Genomic DNA, 10272 nt, shown 5'->3' with positions numbered 1-10272 from the left:
AGTCCACTTCTTGATTGGACTAATTTTTGGTTTATGGAAGATGAAATACAAAGATGATCACTCATCAACCAAAGTAGGAAAACCAAAAATCATAGCTAGGTTTTCTCCAACTCTTAGCTTATATAGGACAACATAAAAGGCAATTGGATAAGTATTGGGGGCTCTATTTGGTCCATGGGTCATGTCATCTTACGCAACTTATCGCTTGGGCCCAATAGCCTTTTGGGCTATTTTGTCCCTTTCTTTTTAAATGATATTTAAAAGCCCAATCTAATATTTTTATATGTCAATATTAATTCCATAATTAATCTTTTAATTATAACTGAACTATTAAATTATAATTATAGTTTTACTTAATTGAATGGTCGAACTATTTGACTTTGGTCAATTGTTTCAGTCAATATGTTGACTTTTGACCGGTGACTTTGACATTTTATTATCAACCATTAACTTGTGTCTCCTTATTCCATTTCTCCTAATTTATACCTCTAATCATATTCTTTAGGTGTGCAGATCCATAGGTTCCCTTTAGCAAGGTAGTGGGTTGACTAAACTCCTCATAGAGGATATACAAATTAAATTCCACAATTAAATTCTTCATATTAATTAAGGTTAATTGAAACGTTTTAGGACATCCACAAACCATGGTTGTTGCCTAGCAGCAAGTCACAGTTATCCGAGCTAAATGAGACGTTGTGAAAGAACCTATTCAAATTGGAATGATTGTGCAATTGAATCCTTCTCTTATGTCAATACTCCTCATTCACATTATTAGATCATGCAATCCGATTGTCAATATCCTAATATGAATAATTCCATTTATATGATTGTCTTGGTAAAATTTGAAGACTTCTTCTTTCAAGTCTTATCCACTACTCTACGCAGAGATTTGACCGATCATATCTTGGAGTATTCTCTCTCCTTTACTGAGAGTAGAGATTCCTTGTTGTACATTCATTTGCTTCCATGACTCTATTGAGAATCCTAATGAGCAGCTTTAAGCTATGCCTAATTTAGCATGACCCTATAGTGTCCTAAAAGATTAACAACATAGCCACAAAATATCTATGATGCCTCAGGTCTAAGGATTAGTTTGCACCATTGCAATTTATGAGTTCTAGCTTGACATGTGAGTAAAGACTTCCATGCTGTATCTCATGTGTTGGATCGCGTTCAGTGTACTTGTTCTTCTACAAGTACCTACATACATCGATGTGTCTTCACACTTAATGACTTAAGACCTTGCCATTCCCTACATATAGAGACAATACTGTGCATACTGATCTTTGTGGAATATTGATGCCCAATCAATATTTCTATAAACATGAACATATTCAAGATTTAGGGATGATGAGAAGTCTCCATGTATGGAATCTCAATACATAGCTCTCATATCCACTTATGTATTCCTTACACTATGGTTGTTCTACATATTGAAAGATAATACATGATGATTTCATGTATAAAACAACATTTCTTGCCCATTGATAACATAATATGTCTTTTATCAAAGATGTCCTTAACTCTAACTATTACATAATTAGTTGGCTTTAAGGTCATATTTCTAACAATCTCACACTTGCACTTTAAAGCCAATCTGATATGTATCTAATACCCATCTTCCCATGTGTTGGTCCAGCTGAAGTTGACTCATAGACCGTGTGAGTGGATCTGCTACGTTGTCTGCTGAAGCCACCATGAGCATGCTAATATCTCCATTAGCAACATATTCCCTGATTAATGGATAGCGCCTCTGAATGTGCTTGGATCTTTGACAAGACCTTAGTTCCTTGGCTTGTGCTATAGCCCCATTATTGTCACAGTATAAAATGACTGGTGACTCAATGCTTGGGACCACTCCAAGTTCAGTAATGAACTTCGTCATCCAGATCGCTTCCGTTGCTGCTTCCGAAGCAGCTATGTACTCTGCTTTAGTTGTGGAGTCCGCAGTTATGCTTTGCTTGCAACATCTCCAATTGATTGCCCCTCTATTTAATGTGAACTATCTTCTCTACTTGCATACTTTCTTCTCTTCATGTTTAGATATGAATCATTCAGGTTGATCTATGTAGATTTCTTCCTGAAGATGGCCATTCAGAAAAGCCGTTTTCACATCCATCTACCATATCTCATAGTCATAATATGTTGCTATAGCGAGAAGTATGCGGATGGATTTTATCATTGCTACAGGAGTGAAAGTTTCTTCATAGTCAATTCTCTCTCTTTGTCTATAGCATTTAGCTACTAATCTAGCTTTATAGGCCTCCATCTTGCCATATGAGCCCTTCTTCCTCTTGAAGACCCATTTGTTTTCTATTGGTACAATACCTTCGAGGAGGGTCAACCAGAGTCCAGACTTGGTTGGCATACATATCAGGTGCTTTATTGATCCTTTTAGACCTACGTGGAGTTTGGGTGAGTGTGGGTAAAGTGGCTGGATCGTCAACTGGATCAGACTCTACTTCAGGTTCATGAGGCTCTCCAGACTCTTCCTTGCGCTTAATATTTTGCACATAGGTGCCATCCAATGCAAAATCAATCTCAAGAAATCTTGCTGATCTTGTAACAAACACCTTTTGTTCGTTTGGATGGTAGAAGTAATATCCTAAAGTTTCCTTTGGTTATCCAATAAATCTACACATTTCTGATCTAGCGTCTAGCTTGTCAATATCATGCTTCTTGACATAAGCCGGACAACCCCATAACTTAAGATGATTAAGACTTGGCTTCCTCCCAAACCACGTTTCCTATTGATCGGACCATGTCCATCAATGTTCGATTTCTCCTTTCGGAGACACCTTTAAGTTGTGGAGTTCCAGGTGGACTTCACTGAGATAGGATGCCATGTTTCTTGAGATATTCAAGAAACTCAGTACTCAAGTATTCTCCTTCTCGATCTCATCTTAGAATCTTGATACTCTTTCTAGTTTGCTTTTCAACTTCGTTCTTGAATTCGTTGAACTTTTCAAAGGCCTCGAACTTATACTTTATTAGGTATGCATAGCCCAACCGAGAGTAATTATCGGTGAACGTAATGAAGTAAGAAAAGCCACCCCTTGATATAGTGCACAATATGTAGTGGACAATGGTCCACATACATCAGTGTGGATTAATTCAAGAAGCTGAGTGACTCCTTCTCCTTTTCCTGAAAAAGGCAAGTTTGACATTTTTACTTGAAGACATGATTCGCAGGTGGGCATAAGGACTGAACCCAAAGATTCAAGGTATCCCTGTTTGACCATTCGTTGGATCCTATCTTGGCCAATGTGTCCTAACTTTAGGTGCCAAACTTGAGTCGGATTGAGTTCTTCTCTAGGCCTCTTAGGTGCTGGCATCTCAATCAAGCAGTTGCTGTTTTCCACAATTTGAATTTGGTAGAGACCATAAATCATAGTACATTTACATATGATTCGATTGCCTTGTTGTAAAGAGCATCTCATTTTATTGAATGTGACAATGTAATCTTCATTCAGCAATGTTGAAATAGATACTAGGTTCTTTATGCAACTTGGAAGATAAAGACATTCTTTAAGTTCAAGTCTATCCCCATGTGGTAGCTTAAGGTGGAAAGTGCCCACTACTTTTACAGATATTTGGGTACCATTATAGAACCCTAGCACTATTTCTCCTTTTGACAACTTCCTATGATCTGCTAGACCTTACAATGACTTGCAAACATGTTTGCTAGCTCCTGAATCCATTATCCAGGTGGAAGTTTAAAGTACCATTACTGACTCAAGGACAAAATTGCTCTCTTCATATGTTTTGCTCCTTGTGCTTGAAAGATGTACATAACATTTCTTCTTCCTTTTAGCATCCTTATGGAAGCTAATCCCTTTTGACATTATAGGTTCATTTGAGGCTTGCTTTGTGCAATGTGTTATGAATGAGATTCTACAGAAGTATCTATAAACATAACATAAATAAAATTAGATTGTTTTGGTTCAGACCAAGATTTAGGGTCTTTAATTTCTATGGCTCCTCCCACTATTTTGAACGATTTCCAGAATCCCTCAAAAATGGAATAGGAGAGACTTCTGTAAGATGTCTCTTAGCGGGATGGGAGGCTCACTATTCTTGCAAAGTATAGTGATACACATTTATGTACTCTTTATAATTAGTTTTTGTAGGAGAATTTGATTTAAAAAGGACTTATTACTTTATTTTCTCAATTTTCAGCTTTCCACAGCAAGTAATTTGTTTTCAACGGAAATACGATTTTTCGGTGAAATTTTAGTACGAGACTAGTTGGAGATGAAAGCTAAGATCTTGTAGATGATTGTGGAAATTTTCTAGAATTTTCGAAGCAGCTAATGAGAGCAGTCGTTGAAGTTAAGTCAACATAAGGTGCAATCCCGTCAAAACTATGCTACTGTGGAAGAATGACTATTTGAAGACTTTTCTGATTTTTCCTGAAGACATGCTATATATTATTGGAAAGATAAGACATAGACCTACAATTTACATATTTTTGTCGAATTTTCTTGGAGGAGGAACAACCCCAAACGTGTGTGCAAAATAACTGACGTCTTATCCCTATCAAAGTAGGACGAGGAGTCAGTTACTTACCGATTTTGGATTTATGTTTTAATTAAGTTTTTCTTTATTTTCGGCATGCTGTAAAAGCCCAGCTATGGTAGGAATAGATGTGTGGTGTTTTATTTAATCATGAGAAACAACTCCTTTGAGAAGGAGACACACAAAGACTAGGAGAAATTAGAAACGTTAGAAGAGTACTACAGTTGGCTAAGTTTTATTGTTTCTTCCTTATGTTTTTTTGTTTATGTTGAATTCTATGATTACGTGTAACTAATTTTCTTTTGCTAGGGCATGATGTAACCCTAGTATGATAATCTAGTTTTCTTATTTTACCTATCAACTGATTGTCGTTTGATGTTGGATTCTTCATCACTGTGCTTAATACCTTGGTTGATTATCTTGATGCTGGATCACCATCCAGACTTTTAATTGAGTTAATCGGATGGAAATTAGAGTAAATATCATACTTAATTTGAGGCTTGCTTCTTGTGATTAGGATTTGTAATTCGTCTAAGGTAAATACCATACTCCTTACATGCTTGTTCGATGTTTTCACGGATCTTAGTGAGTCTCTATGTGTTGATATTTGACCTAAATACCATATAGGTGAATTGCATATAGGAATATACAAGTTAGCCTAAATACCATAGGTAATTCATGAAAAAGGAAAACTAAGCGGTGACATCAAATGGTTTGTTAATGAGTAGGTGAATAAGAGGCCAGATCGGATTACTAGTGGTGAATTCATTGTCTTATTGCTTCTATCAATTTGAATTTCTCATTCTTGTGTTTCGTGACTTTCTACTTGTTTGTCTTTTAATTTCGTTGGTAATTAAATCACTCTTTCACAAACCCCTTTCGTGTTTACGTGAGTATGCTACGTGTTTAATTTCTTATTTATATAATTAGAGTAGTTAAAGTATTTTGTGAAGTAAATTAGGTTAGACTAATTGGAAGTTGAACTCAATCCTCATGGGAATGACCTTGTATTTGAATTCAATCCTCATGGGAATGACCTCGCACTTGTGAGTATAATTTGTGTTTAGACTAATCTTTATAATCTCCATTTTTCAAGTCGTCTAAAATTTCACAACAAGTTTTTGGCGTCATTGCCGGGGATTGGCTTCGTCAACTACAATTTAGTTCAATCTTAATTTAGCTTTTCAGCTTTTAGTTTATGTTATTTTATTTCATTTCTTTATTAATAGTTAATTTTCGTCTTCTTAGTTTTTGTTTATTTATTGGAAATTTCAGTTCATTGGAATTGATTTGTGTTTCTTGTTTGTCTTGTTTTTTTTGGTTCAGCTTAGTGTATGACTGGTAGACGCTCTCAAGGTCGAGACCTCATACCGTTTGATCTTGAGATTGAAAGAACAGTTAGGAAACGAAAAGACAAATTCACTCACTCACTGGAACATCAAGAAGACGGAGGTTCCGTTGAAAATATAAACGAGAAGAGTGACAAGAACGTTGGGGAACAACAATTAGCACAAGAGGAAGCAATGGAACAAACGAATGAATGGTTGACTCTGCATGTGGATCAAGAAGCGTTCGATCAATTTGATTTGCTTGCAATAATAATCAACAATGGGGCAATGAGCGGACAAAGAAAGTAGGAGTTCATGAGTCGACACCAACACTAAGGTTGGTGCTCAAATTTTAAGCCTTGAGAAAAAACTTGAAACTCTTATGCGTGCTGTTATTCCACCTTCCCCACGGCAAGTTTGTGCCATTTGTTCTGACCCAACTCATCCAATGGAACTTTGTCCATATACTACGTAAGGTTCTGAGCAAGTTCTCCAAGTTAATTCGTTTCAGCGACCTTGGAATTATCCATATTCGAACACTTATAATCCGAGATGGCGTAACCACCCAAATTTTTCATGAAGCAGCCAACAACAACAAGCTAGTTTTAGCCATCCCTTTGAACAGCAAATGCAGCCCTCGAGTGAGCCTAAGAAACCAGCGTTGGAGGACTTAATTCCTCAGTTTGTATGGACTTCTCAACAAAATCAGAATACTATGCAAGTATCCATCACTAAGTTAGAAACTTAAGTAGGTTAGCTCGCTACTATTGTTTACGAGAGGGCCCAAGGCACATTCCCAAACCAACCCGAAATTAATCCTTGAAATGTTGAGCACGTCAAGTCTATTAGAACTCTGAGAAGCGGCAAGTCATATGATAGACAAGAAGAAGCCATGACAAGTGCTGAAAAAGAAGATGAAGGTAGAGAAGAAACTAAAGGACTACTTCCAGCACCTACCCAAGGCAAACTAGGCGATTCCCAAAGAACCTCTAATGATGATCAAATCGCTCCTGTCAAAAAAAGGATTTATGACAGGACCCGATCTAAATTCCACTTTGGAATACGGGCCGAACCTTGTGCGTGTCGACACTTGGCGGGTGTTGGGCACAATGACTAAATTGCCCTTCTAGTTAAAATTCAAGTTTATTACAAGTTCAACTTCTACCGAAAACTCAGCAAAGTCTCCCCTGTAATTTGATCATTTCCCAGAATTTCCACCTGTCAAAAGCATATATATATATCCCAACTGCCAGCATGCAATCAATCTACATCCAGACTATTCAACTGAACTAAACGGCCTCAAGCTATACAGAAAGTCCTAGGGCAATTCATCAGAGCAACTAATTCAAGAATTTACAACAGCACAGTTTGATTTCAAAAGAAAATCCTACAAAGAGAGAGAGAGAGAGAGAGAGAGAGAGAGAGAGAGAGAGAGAGAGAGAGAGAGAGAGAGAGAGAGTGGAGCGGAGTATGGAATCTGCCCGGTGGTGGCGCTCTGGTGCACGTCTAAAGCCTAGGGGAGCAAAACATTGAAAATGTAACTGGACCAAAAACAAAGTTTAGAAAAATATATAGGAACGTACTAACCCCACTGTAAAAATAATTATGCAAAACTATTCTTTATACTCGTACTGAAATCAATGCATTCATATATTTATGTACGTATATGCCAATCATACTCATGGTCAATAAAACTCTCTTAAAAGCATTGAAATCAATTTAAAACTACCGCCTAGGTGTACCCCTTTATTTCCGTCAATTCCTGATATCCATCAATTCCTCGTGTCACAATTTGTGACACGTCCTCGCAGGTCTCGTTAATACAAGGTCGACCCGAGCCGCAATCTCGCAGGATTCAGGAGACCTTAGTCAACCTGATTCGCATTCTCGCTCCCACGGTCCAGGCATCCCCGAAACTCGTGGCGCAACTGTCAAGCGCGCTGACTATACTGAAGGCAACAATTTTATTCCGAAGGCAACATTTATTTCAAGGCAACTTTTATTCCGAAGGCAACATCTTTAAATATTTAAAAGCACATATCAAATTATCTTTGAATAAAACTTATTCAAGATCAAATACTGGAATTGAATTGCATAAATCATTTACAAAACTAAAAGTCCACTCACTCCTAGTCCGAGCTAGCTGGACCTCTTGAAGGTCCCTCCTGCAGGTCTGCCTGGCCCCGGTGCCTAATTAAACCACCATGAATATTTAATTAATAAAACTGCTCGGTATAAGTATTTAATTAAAACCCTGACCCCAGTTCCTTGAAGTGCGTGCACTAACTTTAAAGTCATTGCTATGCCCACTTAAGCATTTCGGATGGTTAGAGCGGTCTGAAAAGACCCGAGACTTGCTAAGCGATAAACTTCCATATTGGTCAATCCGGGACCCCGTGGGGTCCATGACTTCCAATTACCAATCCGAGAGTTCTTGTAAGTTCCTCACATTTAAATAACCATCTCCTGCAAGTCTGGTCCGAATCGGACGGTCGGATTGCTCATGATCATACGATCGGATGGTTATTGTTTAAATTAATTTTTGAAATATTAAATCGGAGTATCCGAGACTCCGATTCTCGATCCGTGAATTTCTACATGATCCTAAAGATATAAGGTACGACATACATGAATTTGGGTTTGATCCAACGGTCCGAACCTATTGAACCTAGAAATTGCACAATATGCAAAATCCGTTCGAGGCTCAAACGGTATCCAAATTGGAATCCGAGCATACCGTCATGCTCGGGACAACGTGGGGAACATTCTAGGACAAAAACCCAACATTGAGACCCCGGTGATGCGCCGCCACGCCCCGCCACCGCCGACGGGTGTACTGAGTAATTTTTTGGCGATCGGAAAACTCCAAACCACCGGCCAATAGTCATACCTACGGATTTATGACATCAAGGGAAGTAAATTTATACCTTGGCTCGACGATCAATTCCATCTCTAAAGCCCTCGAACGAAGCTTTCTGTCTCTTGAAAACCTAAAATATTTTAGTTTCAAAATCAAAGAAATTCAAATGGATTCACGTTGTGTTTTTGAGGGATAACACAAAGGGAATGTAGGAGAGTAGTTTCGATGTAATTACCTGAGCTGTGGCGGTCGGAATCCGCCGGAAAATACCTCAAAATTTCTGGGTTTGAAGCTGCCCGTTTTCGGGCTCAACTTTGGCTTGATTTTTTGGTTGATTCGTTTGGAATCAAGGCTGGATATGGGTATGTATGGGAAAAGGAGAGAGAGGCGAAGAGTTTGCAAGTTTTGGCACTCAATTTGGTGGCCAAACGGAGGAGAAATGGCTGTCTGAAAATGGCTGTTTGTAACATTCGTGAGAGGAAGAAAAAATCTGGGTTTAAAAATTCTGAACTTCTAAAAATTTACGATTGTACCACTGAACTTCTTTTGATCGTAACTTCTTCGTTATAGCTCCGACTCGAGCCCACTACATGTCTACGAACTCGTTTCATCGCGCTCTACGCAACGCGGAAGTCAAAATTTCCAGATTCATTCTCGATCAAAAAGTCAACTTTCTCCAATAAACCATTCTAGGGGCAAAATTGTCTTTCCCTCTAATAAACTAATAATTAAATATTATTTAAGGGCCAGGTTGTTACAATTTATGTTCCCCCATTTCTGTTTCCAGCAACCTAACGAGTCCATAAACAAAAAAAAAGATCAAATAGATATTTGGAGATGTTCAAAAGGGTCCATATCAATATTTCATTGCTGGACGCCGTCAAACAATTTCCCTTTTATGCAAAATTTTTGAAGGATGCATGTACAAACAAGAGAAAAGTTGCAGCTCATGAAAAAGTGATGTTAACTGAAGAGTGCAATGTGGTGTTGCTCAAGAAATTGCCTCCAAAATTGAAGGACCCAGGGAGTTTTACAATTCCTTGTATTATTGGTGATGTTCAATTTGAAAAAGCATTTTTAGACTTACGCTCAAGCATTAACTTTATGCCTTTGTCTATTTTTCAGCAATTAGGTATTGGAGAGCTCAAGAGTACTACCATTTCTCTTCAACTTGCGGATAGACCAGTCACATATCCTAAAGGAATCATTGAAGAGGTGTTGATCAGAGTGAAGCAATTTGTGTTTCCGGCTGATTTTGTTCTTGACATGGAGGAAGACCATGACATCCCACTCTTGCTATGCCGGCCTTTCCTTGCTACTGCTGGTACATTGATTGATGTACAACAATGAACTTTAACTTTGAGAGTTCAAGGCGAATCCATTTAGTTTAAGGTGTTCGAGGCTGTTAAAAAACCTGGGGACTTAGAAGAGTGCAGCCACATAGATCTTCTTGACCTAATTGAACATGTCAACTACTTGGAAAAACACCTCTACAGATGTCTTGAAAGCCAAGTAGCCACCCCCTCCAAACGTGAAACGCATGCGCACTTCTCTTGGACGTGCCAG

At 38.2% G+C, this 10272-nt stretch overlaps 1 protein-coding gene across 1 annotated transcript; it reads left to right on the top strand.

Annotated features, from left to right (window-relative positions):
* Positions 9544–10056, top strand: LOC109949673. Its single transcript, XM_020565767.1, has one exon. It carries the CDS (start codon positions 9544–9546, stop codon positions 10054–10056), a length of 513 nt encoding a protein of 170 aa, XP_020421356.1.

Source organism: Prunus persica, chromosome G6, assembly GCF_000346465.2.
Source record: "Prunus persica cultivar Lovell chromosome G6, Prunus_persica_NCBIv2, whole genome shotgun sequence".
In the NCBI taxonomy this organism is placed as follows: domain Eukaryota; kingdom Viridiplantae; phylum Streptophyta; class Magnoliopsida; order Rosales; family Rosaceae; genus Prunus; species Prunus persica.
The sequence above is the reverse complement of the archived record's forward strand: the minus strand, read 5'-3'. Positions and strand labels throughout refer to the sequence as shown.